The following is a 16,678-nucleotide window of genomic DNA, read 5'->3' as shown; positions in this document are numbered from 1 at the left end:
CACATGGGCAGCAGGAGCCTGAGCACTTGGGCCATCTTCCACTGCTTTCCCAGGAACATTAGCAGGGACCTACATCAGAAATGGAACAGCCAGGACTTGAACCGGCTCTCACATGGGATGCCAGCATTGCAGGCAGCTGCTTAAGCCACTGTGCCATAACCCTGGACCCTGTAACCTGGCGCTGAACGCCGCAACATCTGACAGAGGAGGTGATGGTCAATATGTAGAACGGAACTGGTGCTGAAGCCAGGTCTGTGTGCCTGGACATCTGTGTGCAGATGGGCAGAAAGGCCCCTGAGTTGTCTTATAGGACAGGAGCTGAGGCAGAAGGCGTGGTCAAGTGCTGGCCCCATGTGAACCCCAGACAGCATCCATCTCCAGATGTGTCCTCTTCTCGCTTGTCTTACAGAAGTGCCACCGTTAACAGCCGTGAAAACCACCAAGCCTGGGCTTTCTATAGCGTCTCCAGCAGCTTTGAGTGTGGTAGAGTACTCTCCTGGATGGAGTATTTGTCGCACTAGAATGTGTTGTACATGTGCACAGGTTCCTGACAGCTATTAATGGAAAACCTTGCCTGTGATTCTGTACACACGTAGGCCTCTGCTTGTGGGCCTTCTCCTCTGTCTTCACTCAGCCCCGAGCCAGAAGCCTTTCCCTCCCCTGCCACCTACACGTAGCTGCCACGTCTTGCTAAGGCATATCTTTAACAGTCTTGGTTCATTCATCAAAATATTGTTTTGCACTCCGATGATGGGAGCAGCTACAATCGGTGGAGAAGAGCAAGGGATATTTTGACAGTGTTAGACTGAGTCTTTTTGCATGTGGATTAGTTCTGTAAAATTAGCTTGATTTTTTTTTTTTAGCTAAGGTATTAGCATCACACAAAGGTGAACTGGAATTTTCCTCTGGACAGCTTGAATAGCTCCATCACAACAAGCCTCTATCCTCTCTAGTATAAATGATAGTAGTGTTAGCATCTGCCCTGTTGCCTTGTTCCAAGCAGCAAGTTAGATCATGTGGGTAACTGCTTGAAACTGTGCCTGTCACACAGTGAAGCCTCAGTAAACATCTCACTATTATTATTTCTAAAAATAAATATTCAAAAGGCAGAGCACACAAGACAGAAGGACAGGCAGAGAGACATCTTTCATACACTGGTTCACTCCCGAACGGCTGCAACAGCCAGGTCTGGCCGAGTGAGAGCTAGGAGCCTGGAGCTCCATCCGGGTCTCCCACGTGGATGGCAGCAGTCCAAGCACTGGGGGTTATCTTCCCCTGCCTTCCCATGTGATTTGGCAGGGAGCTGGATCAGAGGCAGAACAGCTGACACTCAAACCAGTGCTCTGACATGGGATGCTGGTGTCCCAGGTTGTGGCTTACCCCTGCTGTACCCCAACACCAGCCCCCGACACTCATTCTTACTGTGTCTCATAGTCATATGGCTGTTGGTGCCAAAAAACAAAACAAACAAAAATAACCAAAAAAACCAAACATTTCCCATTGTGATTCTTGGCATCTCTGCCAGATCTGATTTTTTAAATTTACCAAAAAAAAAAAAAAAATCTCCCCAAACTTCTTAGAACTTCCTGATCATACTACTTTGCTTTTTTATTCTCAACAAAAGAGCATTGATTACTACTTCATTCTCCAGATTTGGCAGGGAGTTAGTTTTGTTTAAAAAAAAAAAATCCAAGACATCCTCAAAAGACAAGGCTTTAAGAAGAAAGTGCACAGGCTCTGACCTGAGGGTGACCCCACAGTGGCTTGGTGACACCATGTTCCTTCCCTGGCCCAAAGCTTTGTCCTCTTGCTTTTGGGGGCGTGGCTTTGTGCCAGGTCGCTGCAGTACCAGCCTTGAGTGACTGCCAAGTAGCTGGCCAGCCATCAGTGGCATTCCAGATTTCTTTTAAAACTTTTTATTGGAAAGTCAGTTAAACAGAGAGGAGGAGACACAGAGAGGAAGATGTTCTGTCCGATGATTCACTTCCCAAGTGGCTACAACGGCTGGAGCCATGCCGATCCGAAGCCTGGAGCCAGGAGCCAGGAGCCAGGAGCCAGGAGCCAGGAGCTTCTCCCATGCATGCAGGTACAGGGTCCCAAGGCTTTGGCCGTCCTCGACTGCTTTCCCAGGCTACAAGCAGGGAGCTAGATGGGAAGCGGAGCTGCCAGGGCATGAACCGGTGCCCATATGGGATCCTAGCAGCACAGGCAAGGCAAGGACTTTAACTGCTAGGCTACTGTGCCTGGCCGCATTCCAGTTATTATACATTGTATCAATTCACTTTTTGCTACATTACAGACTACCTCAAGAGCTAGGAACTTAGAATTGACAACTGCTCATTTCCTTTATGATTTCGCAGGTCAGTAATTGGGCTGGATGTGATCACCAGGAAGCTCCTTTGGCTTCATTCACCTGGGTGGTGGCTGCTCTGGGTGGTCCTTGTTGAGCAGGATCATCTCTGTTGCACTTGATCTCTTATCCCCTCTCCAATTAGCTCTTACTTGCTGCTAGGGCAGTCAGACAGGATGGCTAGGATTTGAACTGGATGTCCTTAGGCTTCTTGAGCCCAAGGTTTGAAACCAGCATTGTGTCACTTTCCAACATTATATTGCTGCAAATCAAGTGACAAGTTCAGTTTCCAGTTAGGAGATAGACCTCATCTCTGACAGGAGGTGCTGTGAGGGACCAGGGATTCTGGGCAGCCTGAGCCCCCCTCCCAAGGGAGCTTACTCCCAACACCCCTTCCTGTTTTCCCCACCACGAACTAAGAAGACAAATAAACCAATTGTTTTCCCAATTAAAAAAAATATATATACTACAGCATGTACCTGCTAGGAATGTGTAGTTGTAAGGATTGATGAGTGAAGTAAAATGTAAACAAAACACTCAAGACTTGCTAACTAGTGTGAATACTATCAGCATTCTGTTTAGAAAACAAATGAGAAGTTGGTAAGAATATTCTTCTCCCGTGGCCTCTTCTGGTTGACCAGCTGTTACAACAATGAAGGGTGGTTACCTCCCCCCACTGCTATCCTCTCCAAGTATCTCAACACGTAAAAAAAGGTGAGCTCAAGGGCTTTGAATGGAATATGAAAAAACACCTCCAAAGGTTAAGAAACTTCCAGAATCACAGCTTTTGTCGACAACAAAAACAAACTGTGAAAGTATCCCAGCTTTCTTTTAAGAGTTTGTCAGAAACAGAAGTCACTGGGCCCAGCATGATAGCCTAGTGGCTAAATCCTCACCTGTTTGTATCCTGGTTGCTCCACTTCCCTTCTAGTTCCCTGCTTGTGGCCTGGGAAAGCAGTCAAGCATGGCCCAAGACCTTGGGCCTCTGCACTCACATGGGAGATCTGGAAGAAATTCCTGGCTCTGGCTGTTGTGACCATGTGGGGAGTGAACCTTCGGACAGAAGATTTTTCTCTCTGTATCTCCTTCTCTTTGTATATTTGCCTCTCTAATAAATTTTAAAAAAGAAAGTCATTTTTCTATAATGAATGACAATGTAGTTGAATGGAATTTTGAAAAAGCACATCTTAGAATGAATTATTGATCCTTGGGGATGCTTCACAGATGCATTCCTCTGCTGCTTTGTAGAAACAAGAAAGTCCAAGTCATGAATTAGTCCCAGATCCCTCTGCTGCAAATCATCAACTAGTCCAGGATCCCAAGGGTGTTTCAGTTGTTAGCCCTTTAGAGCCACAAAGGGTTGAACAGGAGGTGAAGAGGTGAAACAGTCCTCTCTCTGACTCCTGTGCCAGATATTAGGCACACTGTGGAGTTTTCCATGGCTCCATGTGGCAGATCATTTATTGATTATTTACAGTGGCCTGAAGATGAGACCTGAAGACTACAGCTAAAGGGACCAACTACCTGTTTCATAGAAGAAATTTAATTGGAGCACAGCTGTGCTCATTTCACTACCTACTGCACTGCAGTGGTAGAGTTGGATATTCGCAGCCCAAACCCCAACATCTTTACCCTCTGACTCGTCAACAATAAGTTCGCCAAATCCTGGAACTTTCCAGGTTTTCATATTTGGAGCTGTTGAGTAGGAGGCAATATAAGAGGAGCATTAATAATGAAGTTGCTGTTATGTGGAAAGCAGTATGAGGGGGTTTTCAGAAGATTCATGGAAAATGTATATTATGAAAAATACATGCATGCCGTTAGCTTCTGAATAGATTTTTTTGAAAAGCAGGCCTTAAATGAGTTATCTGGGCTGGGCACATTAGAATGCAATGCAGTGAGAAAATAGGACCCAAGTTCCAACTTAGACCGAGAATAGAAGACTGAACACAAAATAAAATGTAAGGAAACAGTGGGCGGAGACTGGCCTTCAGGGCGAGCTTGAACAGTGAGAGATGACACTCAGAAACGGCGAGGAGAGATGCATTCAGATTGATGAAGAAAGAATATATTCAGCCAGGAATGGGCCAAGGAAGGCCTGTCATTGGCGTCTCTTCTAGAAAGTTCTTTTTACAGTTTCCACAAGCAGACTTCCTGGTCTGCTGGAGGCATGACTATGAAGCTAGGCTTGGAACTAATCTTGATCCTGTGCTAATTTTTCTTACTCAGTGAAATACCCAAGACCAGCTTCTTATAAAGGAAGAGGGTTTATTTTGGGCTCAAAGTTTTGGAGGTTTGTAGCTCAAGACTGAGGCAAAGCCCACCGGTTCAGCTGTAGGGCAAGTGTGCAGGAAGTACCATGTGGTGATACAGGAAGCAGAGCGAGAGAGGCTAGATCCGACTTGGCTTTTCAACAAGCGCTCGTGCCAGAACCACCTTCTGAGGACATGCCACAAGGGACCCAAGGACCTCTCACTAGGCCCGCCTCCTAGACACTGTGCCCAGATCACAAGTTCACCTTTCGTAGTGCCCTGCATACACACTTGGAGGCTTAAACATCAGCTGGAGTTGTGGAGCCAGTTGCCACTGAAATGACAACAAAACCCTGAGAAAGGAGTTTCTGCAAAGACTTGCCTCTGCCTTACCAAATCTGCATCGACCTTGACCTTCCTGCTACAGTTGTAGTTGCCTTCTCTGTCCCAGGTCTACGTGAGCTGGAAGAGCAAAAGGGATTTAAGACAGGAAACCAACTGTACAATTGTTAAAATGGAACTGCAGCATTTTCCCAAGACTCAAGGTTGGTTAAAGGGCCACGATACCATCCCTGTTCCGTTAGAAACTGGATGGTGCTTTACATTTACGGGCATGTAAATATTATCACAGACATGAAACCTTACAGTTGGGACTGATGTTGTTAAATGATCCCTTGACATTCAGCCAGACCTTTGGATCTGCTTAACTGGAATACAAGAGATCAAAACTTAATTAGAAGTTAATTGAATTGCTGTATGAAACAGAGTTGGCTCAGCAGCCTGCATTGTGTGTTTCACTGGGAAATTCTGATACATCTTAGAAGATATTTTGGGCACACAGAATAAAGATAATGGCTTTCCTGTAAGGGATTCCTGATAAGATCTATTTTTTATTTAGATTGCAAGCTATAAGAAGCATTGGAAACCCAAGTGAGTCTGTCAGCTGGCTAGTGCTAACGTACGCAGAGCCTGTATTTTGCTGGAGTCACCTTTGAGGACAGGTCCTGAAACGGACAGAAGACTGCACTCAAACTGACTTAGTATAAAAGATACAGCCATGATGATGATGATGATGATGATTTTAAGTGTAGTAAAGTGGCCCCCTATGATATTTAATCAAGCCCAGCTTGATCTGGGTTCTCCTGTGATGTCTTCATGACTCAATTTGTCCTCTGTCACTTGATTCTGTTTCCTTCAGATTGGCTCCTGCAGCCTGCATTCCAGAAGGCTTACAAGCCAAAAAGAGAGTTGCCTTCTATTTAAGCCAACTTGGGTCAGCTACTCACTTTAGAGTAAATCCTTAGAACTAGAGTTTTGGTAAGAGAAGGGGCCCCATTCAAAACACACAGTTTTAGAGTTGGGGAAGTCTGGATCCCAAAAAGAATTTGGGGTGCTAGTTTCCAAAAATGGGGTCTTGCACAGCGTAGTTACAGTGAGTGGAAAACTAGCTTGAGGAAGGGGAATTAATTGACTCTGAAAACTAGACTCCCAGAAAGAGAGAGAAGGCTTCAGGGTGGGTTTGATTCAGGGGCTCAGTATATATGAGGACACTTTACAAAACTTGTGGGAAAATAGGAACAAAAGAGAAATTTAGTCGATACAGAATTTTTCGGAAATCAATGCATAGTTTTGTTTTAATCATATACATTTCACAGACTTACTGAAAATTCCTCCTATGCAGTTTACAAAACTGGTTTCTTTTGTATCAACATAAGCTCATCTTTAATTCCATTTCCCTGAACTCTGTGAAGTAGCTGAGGTGCCAGTTCTTTCCTGCCTCCCTGCTTGACCTCGGGCAGAGTCAGCCTTGCCTGTGGGCTGGGCTCCCTCTGAGCAGCAAAATGGCTAGGAGCACAGGCCTGGGCTTTCTGTTCACCTGCCGCATCAGCCAGATTGAGACACTGAGCGAGGCAAAGGAAATGTCTTAACATGTCTCCTTTCACATCCTACGACTGAAAGTGGTTTGTGTCTCATCCTGCATCCTTCGGCCAGGATACATGTGGAACAGCCATGTATCCTAGTCTAGGTGAAGGTGAAGTTATCTTAACCGTTTTCTCAAGGGCGCATACTTGAGGCTGGAACTGGGGTTCATTGCCTGTAGCTAGCACTGCTACATTCCCGCTCAGTGGTCAGGGTTATTAACTTAATAACCACAATGGGGTCACTTTGGGCCAGTGACTCATTTGTTGATGTCAAGTTCCTTAACCCAGAGTTGAACACTTAGTAGGTGCTGCTCAGTACATGTTTGCTGAAGAGTACCAAACTAGAACAGTGCACAGTACTTGATAAGGAATCAGGAGCTAATGCATGAGCTAAATGACTGTAACTCAGTATGTTCTCGCTTTCAATATGGGCTAAAGTATAGTCTAGACAGGGGCAATATGACCTTTTTCTTCTTTTTTTTGCTATTCTATTCTCTTCCTATTGCTTTTTAAAAAAATATTTCTGGGCCCGGCGGCGTGGCCTGGCAGCTGAGGTCCTCGCCTTGGGCGCCCCAGGATCCCATGTGGGCGCCGGTTCTGGTCCCGGCAGCTCCACTTCCCATCCAGCTCCCTGCTTGTGGCCTGGGAAGGCAGTCAAGGACGGCCCAGAGCACTGGGACCCTGCACCCGTGTGGGAGACCTGGAAGAGGTTCCTGGTTCCCGGCTTTGGATCGGCGCAGCGCCGGCCGTTGCGGCTCACTTGGGGAGTGAACCATCGGACGGAGGATCTTCCTCTCTGTCTCTCCTCCTCTCTGTATATTCGCCTTTCCAATAAAAATAAATAAGAAATATATTTTTTTAAAGATTTATTCATTCTATTTGAAAGGCAGATACACAGAGAGGAGGAGAGACAGAGAGGAAGATCCTCCGTCCGATGATTCACTCCCCAAGAGGCCGCAACAGCTGCAGCTGAGCCAATCTGAAGCCAGGAGCTCTTCTGGGTCTCCCACGTGGGTGCAGGGTCCCAAGGCTTTGGGTTGTCCTTGACTGCTTTTCCAGGCCACAAGCAGGGAGCTGATGGGAAGCAGGGCTGCCGGGATTAGAACCGGCGCCCATATGGGATCCCGGTGCGTGCAAGGTGAGGACTTTAATCACTATGCTATCGCACTAGGTCCCCTATTGCTTTCTAATTTTTCTCTCTTTGTAAGACTTATTTATTTTTACTTGAAAGACAGACTTACAGAGAGAGAAAGATACTCCATCTGCCAGTTTACTCCCCAAATGGTCACAAAAGCCAGAGCGAGGCCGGTCTGATACTAGGAGCCAGGAGTTTCTTCTGGGTACAGGGGCCCAAGGCTTTGGGCCAGCCTCTGCTGTTTTCTCAGGCCACAAGCAGGGAGCTGGGTCAGAAGTGGAGCCAGGACATGAACCCACATGGGATGCTGGCACCCAAAGGTGCAGGATTAGCCTATTGAGTCATGGCGCTGGCCCCTCCACTCTCTTCTGTCCTTTTACTATGCAAATTTTCCCTCTTACTTTTGACTGCTTATCAGACTCCACTGTCATCCTGAGGAATCCTGTAAATGATAGTTAGCAGCAGGAAGTTGCGCTCAGCTCCTGACAAATCCTTTGCCAATGTCATGACACGAAAATGTGCTGCTGTGAATAACCCAGTGAAACGAACCTTTAAAAAGTTTATTTCTATTCTCAGCCCATCTTCTAGTCTCTCTCCTTTAAAAGAAACTATAAACTTTTTATTTGTTTACTTATTTATTGAGAGGCAGAGAGACAGACACAACTGGACAGAAAGTTTCCTTTTCCTGGTTAACTCGTCAAATGCCTGCAGCAGCCAAGGGGGCCAAAGCCAGGAACGGAGCCAGGAGTTCCACGCAGGTCTCGCACGTGGGTGGGAGGAGCTCAGCAGGACGGCCATCCCTGCAGCCTCCCGGAGACCCCGCTAGCAGGAGGCTGGGATCCGTGGTCAGAGTGGATTTTTTTGTTTGTTTGAAAAAAATTTTTTTTCTGAAGACTGAATATACAAGATCTGGCAGGAAAGGTCTATTTGAATTTTTTTCTTTTAAGCCTTGTTCCTTTTTGTCAAGAACACTTTTGGCAAGGGCCATGTGACCTGGCTGGAAGTCTTAGTCAATATTTTGTGTTTTTAGGGCATACTTTGGGCTTGTTTTGAGAAGTATTATTTTTCTCTACTAAAATTCGAACACAGCAGGGAGATGAGAACACCTGTTTAAAGTTTGCTGTGTCAAGGATTTCTGCGTCTGGTTAGGATCCAAGTGTTTGCTCATGCTTGGTATTGCAGGGTCAGAGGACCAAATTCCAACACACTGAAACATCTTCATTTGTTAGGATTTCTTGGCCAGCCTAGAGTGAGGCCATTCTTTATTCCATAAAACAGAGCCAGTGCTGCAACGGGCTGAGCAAAGGGGAAGCTGGGTTTGTAGACAGAGAACAGAAGCCCAGAACCCCTTTCAGGGTTGCTCTCCTGGTAGAACCAGCACAGACAGAGCAACAGGAAAGGAAGTTTGGCCTGGCCCAGCCCTTGCTCTCGTGGGTATCTGGGGCATGTGTCTGCAGAGGAGAGTTCTCTGTGCTTCGTCTCTGCTTTTCAAATAAATATGTTAAAAAAGTATTTTAAAATATTCTTTTCCCAAGTAAACTTCTCTTTCAATTTTTACTTTTCCACAAACTTTCTGAAGTGCCAGTGTAAGTGTTAGATGATGGGGTAACCACTCTAGCATGTGTGCCTTAGGGCCTGAAATGATCCTGCCCAGCTATTCTACTCGAAAGGACTGTGCTAATCTGGTGGGTTTCTAACCAGTCCATTAGCTTGCCCCCATGCTGAGGAGCTGTATGTCAGGCCAGAGAGAGAGAGAGAGAGAGCGAGCAAGCAGATCTCCTATCAGCAAGAGGGAGCAGAAGCTCAGCGACAGGGAGCAAGTTGGGGGTGGGCCGTGGACATCAAGGTGCTGTTACCCACAGCCCATACCAGAGTTCCTGAGTTTGAGTCCTGCCTCCACTTTCTTTTATTTATTTATTTATTTATTTTTGACTCTGCCTCCACTTTCAAGTCCAACCAATGTGTACCCTGAGAGACCTTGGTGATGGCTCAAGAAACTGGGTGCCTGCCACCCATGTGGGAGACCCAGATAGAGTTGCCAGTTCTTGGCGTCAGTGTGGGTGAGCCCCAGTCGTGGGCACTTGGGAAGTGATTCAGCAAAGGGGAGATTATTCATTCTCTTTCCGCCTTGAAAAATAATTTTTGTGTGTTCAGTCATGAGTTAGCTGACCTTAAAAGCAAAGAGGAGGGCTGAGAACCAGTTGGGAGGAAAACACAGAAAATAATCAGCAAGTTCAGAGAGAAGCTGTGGCTGAGGCGCTGAGGGCAACACAGAAGCGGATCTGGAACCGTGCTGGGAAGACTGTGGTCGCCTTGCCCATGCCTGCACAGCCCTGAGCCACTGCCCAGCTCTTCCAAGACTGGGCTTCTGCCCCCGTGGTCTTGTTTTCTTGCCACCCTCCTGCTCTGCAGTGCCCTCCTGTGGTAGACACATTGTTGTGCACAGTTTTTTGTTTTGTTTTGGGCCTGCCTTTAAGGGCCATGACTTCACCTTGTGCTCACTGCAAGGATGAGACAGGACAATGTGGCATTTCCCAATGCATGCTTTACAGCCAGGGTTGTGCAATAGTGGGATAAACTGCCACCTGCATCTCACATGGGTGCCAGCTCCAATCTCAGCCGCTCTACTTCCTATCCAGCACCCTGCTAATACGCCTGGGAAGGAAGCAGAGGATGGCTCAAGTGTTTGGACCCGTCACCCAAGTGTGAGATCAGGATGGGACTCCAGGGTTCTTGTCCAATCCTGGCTGTTGTGCCCATTTGGAGAGTGAATCCATGGATAGAAGATTCTCTCCCTCTCTCCCCACTTCCCCCCTTCCTTCCTTTCTCTGCTTCTACCACTCTGTCTTTCAAATAGAAAGAGAGAAACAGAGAACGAATGAACATGGAACAGAGGGAATCCCAAATGGCCTTGCTACACAAGGATGCTCTAAAATACAGAGATGTGTCGATGAGGCATTTCCCCCAGCAACCCCAGGCTTTTCTAGCTGGAAGAAAGGTAGTGGGAGCAGGGATGGATGGAAGAAAAAGGAAGGAAAAGTTGGAAAGTAAGTGTGATATGCTACGGTTGGAAAGTAAGTGTGATATGCTATGGCCTAAAGTTGATGCCCCCAATCACCAATGTGGTCTCTGGGAACACACAGGTGGGGCTTTCAGGAATGGGTTCTGTGCTCTTGTGGCAGAGCCTCAAGGGAGTTGGCTTATCCCCTGAGGACAGAGAAGAAAGGTACCCAGGACGAGGCACTGCAGACACTACACCTGGCGTCTCCTTGACTGTGGACTTTTCAAGTGTGAGAAATAAAGTTTACAAGTGCCCTGGTTCATGGTGTGTTTGGTACAGCCGGACCAAAATGGGGACGACTTGAACATTTCTAAGAGTTTTAGCTGAGAGGGTACCACAGTCCACCCAAGTCTCAGCGTGGGCTTCTTTTTGGTGGCAGTTAGACTCCGTCTCTCAAACATTCATTGTGTCTCTTCCCAGTCTTCCAGTCTGTCTCCTATATGTACGCCCAACATAAAAATTGGTCCAAAATCCTATCTGGATGGAATTCTTATTAATTTGTGTCTGGCTTGTCTGAGATTTGGATTTCCCATGAGGATGTTCTTTCCTTGGCTCTGCCCTTAATTTTATCATAGAATTTTATTCAAGCATATAGGGGGGGCAGGTTTTGTGGCACAGCACGTTAAGCCTCCGCTTGGGACATTTGCACCCCATGTTGGCATGTCTGGTTAAATCTTGGCTCCTCCACTGCTGATGCAGTGTACCTGGGAGGCAGCAGTAGGCGGCCCAGGCACTTGGGTCTCCTCTACCTCTACTCGTGGTGGAGACCCCAGTGGAGCTACTGGCTGCTCACTTTCGCTTAGCCCCACTGTGGCTGTTGGAGGAGGATGGGCAACCTCTGTCACTTGCTTCCCAAATAAATAAGTTTTTTTTCCTTTTGGAAGCTTAGAGAACTGGAAGAATTTCAGAGTGAATGCCCACATAGCCACCATCCAGATTCTACTGTTTACCGTCTTGCTCTACCCGTTCATGGTGTATCTACGCACCAACCCGTTAAGTCATCCGCTTTGTTTTCTGGGACGCATTTCAAAGGAATTTGCAGACTCTTGATGATATAATGATGTTTTATCCCTTGCCATTTGGCCTGTTTCCTCTGAATTCATTTAAAGAACTATAGGGTATTTTTTAAATATAACTTTGAGGTTGCTTTAATTATTTGCTCTGCTTTCCCAAATGCGCCCCATTTTCACTCTTTAGCTACCAAGAACTCCCATGAGTTTGTCCATATCCCCTCACCCCCGGGGCGCCAACACATTCTTAATCTCATTCTTTTTTGCCCATTCCTTCTCCTCTTATCTCTTCACTCAACACAAGTTTTCATTTGCTTTCCCTTCTCTCTTTCAGCTCCTCCCTCCCCCCACCCAGGCTGATCATTTTAAAAGCAAACAACAGCTGAACAATGCGGGCAGTGTTCTGGGCGGCTGAGTATGCAAGGCACGTCCACGCTCGCGCAGAACACAAGGAAAACACAATCTCTTCCATGTTATTTCTTTGCATCAGAACTGATTAGATCTGTCTGCATGACCTTCATCCATCAGAGCATTTTGCGATTTTAAAAGCCTTTTTAATAGAATAAGTCAAGCTGCCTTTCTTTCCTAGAAGGAACCTTCACTCTTAAATAGTGTGGTTATCTCCAAGGAAACAATGTGTCTTTTGTGGGCTGAGAGGCCACTGCCACCCTACAATTGCTGGATTGTTCACATATATTATACGGTGTGTCACGCTAGCTACATATTTGCATTGTCCTACATGTATTTCCTTATGGTAGGAGAGAAAGCCTTTGGAAGGGATTTCTACTTTTGCAAGGCAGGCCCACAAAACCCCATGACATGGTCTAGTACATTTAGTTTCATGGCCTTGGGCAGCAGTGTTGCTATTTTTTTTTTTCCCCAACGAAAGTCTATCAGCAATCAGGTAGAAGACCCAAGATAGTCTCCAGCCACATGGATCACACTCTTATTTACCAGTTGCTAAAATAAAGACCTCGTGAAACTCACAAGGAGTGCTTTTCTTTTTGGTGAGCATCAATTTCACAACAATCTTTCAACCTTTTCTTCTACTGTACAGCCAAGTTGGCCAATTTCAAAGCGGAGGAGGAAGGTGAGAAAAGGGAAGATTTTCAGAACAAAATATCCTGGGAAGAAAGAGAAGAGGAATGGTCTAGCATTACATGATACAATTCCTATTTTCCAATATCCCAGCTTTTGTACTTTGAGTTCTTTCTGGCTTTTGATAGATGTGAGTTGAATAGTGAGTGCATTCATTCATTCATTCCACACTCATTGCTCACCTGCTCTGTACAAGCTACTCCAACTGGCACTGGGAAGAGAAAGACGAATGAGCACGCAGGTGTGCTCTGGCCTCACAAAGTTGCCATTCAGTAAGGGACATGTGCCCACCCCCCGCCCCCCGTTTCTTTTCTCAGAAATGAGAATCCTAGTCTAGCTTTAAGTTTAAAATCCTAAAACAATCCCAAGAGCATGTAAGAAGCCCCTACTGTGTATGGTGTCTTTTATTAATACTTACTGTCAGCAAGCATGATAGTCACAGAAAACTGAAAAAAAAAAAATTCTTGAACTTCTGTATATTGCCCCAGACACTGTTCATTCTTGTGCTTATAAACCTCAGAATCGAATCAAGCATGTCTGATCTAACACAAGCCATCCGTTAACCTCTCTTCCTTTGTCCTACTCAGACTTGTGAGCAAAGTAAACAGAGAAACCAATGCTCTCTTTTCAGAGGAAGAGAACCCGATTCATCGCCTGTGATTTCCTCACCGAGTGGTTATACAAGTAAGCTGTCCTTTGAATGGCCAGCCTTCTGTGGGATGTCTGGGAGCGCAGGAACAACCACTGACTTGCGCTCTTGCTCACTCTTTCCTTGGAAATCCATCACATGGCATCCTTAACAGTCATCATCCAAAGAGGTCAGGGGAGCCATTCACAGAGTTCTTCTCCATCCCGTTTGTGGAAGAGTGGCTCAAACAACAGTAAGTACTGCACAGGGCTCGGCCTGATTGAGTCCTTGTCTGGGAACTGGGTTCCCATTTGTTCCCTCTAATTTAAGAGAACCCCAGCTCAGTTACATTGGCCAATTCATCTCTGGTTATTTTTGGCCTATGCTAAGCTCATCATATCTCTGCCGTGATGTTAAGAAGCATATCAGAAATAAAATAGAAAACTTCAAATTATCTAATTTGAAGTAATTCATCTTCCCCCTCTGAAGGACACTCTATCTCAGGAAATATAACACAACTTAGATGAATGTTAATTTTTCAATACATGTATTAACTCTCCATTTTCAATATCAGAGCAAGTCAGATAAAGTTTTAAAGCACTGTTCGAACATTCTATAATCCTCTCATGGAAGTAGTCAGGTTAGTCACTGGCAAATCCTTCCAGAGTTGTCAGATATTTTACAATATAAAGTTAGTTTCTATTATATAAAATTAATAGCATTTACATCAAACTGTACTCATCGTTGTACTCATTTGGTCCTCATAACAATGCTATTACCAGTCTTAGTTTTGCAAATGAGGAAATTTTCATATTCTACTGCAACTAGCTTTAACACAAATATATACTTGTGAGATTGAGCCATGCTGAACCCATTACATCAAATTTGTCCTTCTCTGATGTCCCTACAGATCTTACTGCTAGAATAGCATAATTTAGTCATTCACACAAAGAAATATTTTTTGAGTGCTACTCTACCAAATCCATTCTGGGTATTGGAGAAAGAGTGGTGGCAGGGAACAAAGCAGCCCAGCACTTACGTCTTCCACAAATTTGCAGTCAACTGGAGAAGACAGAAAAGTGAGTGAGTAAACGCTATGAGGGAGCAAAGCAGAGAAGTGAGAACGGGGAATACTGCAGAGTAGCAGTAACGATCTGCACCGTGGATGGAAGCCAAGCAGCACACCGTCGCTTTAAGCCATAGGTGGGAGAAAAGTGAGCTCTGAGTAGGAGAAAATAACATGTATTTCTCTCGGGGCTCCAGTAATGTTTCCATGCTGGCCCTTGATAGAAACAATGTCAGGAAACCAAGAGCAAGGCCGAGCAAGGCTTGCGAGGCCACGTGGTACATGGTGTGGAAGACCTTAAATTAGACCTGTGGCCTCCAATGCCACATTGATGGCCTGAGTCTCCTCTTAAGAATTCCAGAATAGATTCTTGCCTGACTCAATTTTGAGAATTAAAAAAAAAAACAAAAACAAAAAACAACAGATACTACATTAAGCAAAAAATTTGTTTGCTATTTAGCTTCTAATCCTGTGCTTCGTTTTATCCAGTCTGATATAGAACACCCATCAATTGATTTGCATATAATTTTCTAAAACAAGATGTTAGTTTGATTTTCCAAGTCCCTGCTCTTGCCTTGAAAAGTTAGTGATTTTCCCTCTTGTCATGACCAATGAAAAGGACAACATCTCTAAATAACAGTTTTCTCAAATTCCTAGTCATTTACCATATAAATATTCTTTTTTTAAAAAAAATTGCTGGTCAGGGCCCAGCACAGTAGCCTAGTGGCTGAAGTCTTTGCCTTGTACATGCCAGGATCCCATGTAGGTGCTGGTTCATGTTCCAGCAGCCCCACTTCCCATCCAGCTCCCTGCCTGTGGCCTGGGAGGGCAATGAAGGATGGCCTTGGGATCCTGTGCCTGCATGGGAGACCTGGAAGAGGCTCCTGGCTCCTGGCTTTGGATTGGCTCAGCTCCAGCCATTGCAGCCACTTGGGGAGTGAATCAGTGGACAAAAGATCTTCCTCTCTGTTTCTCCTCCTCTCTGTATATCTGACTTTCCAATAAAAATGAATCTTTAAAAAAAAACCTGCCATTTGTTGGAGACAAAGCTCACATCTACTGGTTCACTTTCTGAGTGCTTCCGATGGCAGGAGGAGGGGAAGGGGGAATTCAGTGGACACCTCCCAAGGGGGAGGGGCAGGAACCCAGTCACTTGAGCCATCACTGCTGCCTCCCAGGGTCCGCATCAGCAGGCAGGGAGCCTAAGCACGCTGATATACAAACCGGGCATCCTCTTCAGCAGCTTCACTGCTAGACTCAATGCCTGCCCCACGTTAGACAAAAATCCTAATGAAAAATGCCTGTGGTTTCCACTGGCCAATCCTGTGCAAAGTCTTCAAAAACCTGATCAAAATGTGTTATGAAAAAATGATGCTTCGATTTTAAAAAGTTGGCAGCAAAAGAATCTTTTTAAATTAAGTTTTTCTAAGAGTTACTTATTTGAAAGTTTGAGTTAGAGAGGAGAGGGAAAGGAGAAGAGGGGGCGGGAAGGAGAGGAAGAGCCAGTGAGCGAGCTTGCAGTTGCTGGTTCACTCCCTAAATGGCCACAAAGGCCAGGGCTGGGCCAGGCTGAAGCCAGGAGCCCGGAACTCTGCCTCGGTCCCCACCCTCCCCCCCATGTGGGTTGCAGGAGACCAAATACTGGGACTATTTTCTGCTACTTTCCTGGGTACATTAGCAGCAAGCTGAATCAGAAGCAATCCATCTGGGACTTGAATCAGCACTCATATGAGGAAAAGAAACGCACACACTCTTTACTTGGACTGGTATTTGTATTCTCCACTTCCATTACCTTTCAAAGGGAGGCCCCTGAAGCATGACAACAATTAAAATGTTGGGCCAATTTATTTAAAGCAATAAATGTCTACTGAACTATTACCCACTGCAACACAGAGCTTAGTGCTGCGAATAAAGCAGAGATGAATAAATTACATCTCCAGCCCTGGGGGAGTGGGGATGGATGTAGAGAAAAGTGTTGAGCAGCAGCTAAAGACTCTGTAATGAATACTGTAATACAGATGTGAGCAGAACTGTATAGGGAAACAGGCTGGGCATCGAGCCAGTCCAGCTGGGGCAGGAGCCATGCTGCGCAGTGCCCAGGACTGGTATGGAGGGGCAAGAACTCTGTTCAGTGTTTTTTCCCAGGGGAAAAAAAA

At 45.7% G+C, this 16,678-nt stretch overlaps 1 protein-coding gene across 1 annotated transcript in view; it reads left to right on the top strand.

Annotated features, from left to right (window-relative positions):
- The window catches only part of IQCK (IQ motif containing K), an 82,546-nt gene that overhangs the window by 15,944 nt on the left and 49,924 nt on the right, over positions 1-16,678 (top strand). The window contains exons 5-6 of the mRNA XM_036492970.2: positions 13,460-13,512; positions 13,632-13,709. Of these exons, the coding sequence (XP_036348863.2) occupies positions 13,460-13,512; positions 13,632-13,709 (131 nt within the window). The remainder of the gene's footprint in view (positions 1-13,459; positions 13,513-13,631; positions 13,710-16,678) is intronic.

This window comes from Ochotona princeps, chromosome 24, assembly GCF_030435755.1.
Source record: "Ochotona princeps isolate mOchPri1 chromosome 24, mOchPri1.hap1, whole genome shotgun sequence".
Lineage (NCBI taxonomy): Eukaryota > Metazoa > Chordata > Mammalia > Lagomorpha > Ochotonidae > Ochotona > Ochotona princeps.
This window is presented reverse-complemented; position numbering and strand designations above follow the sequence as displayed.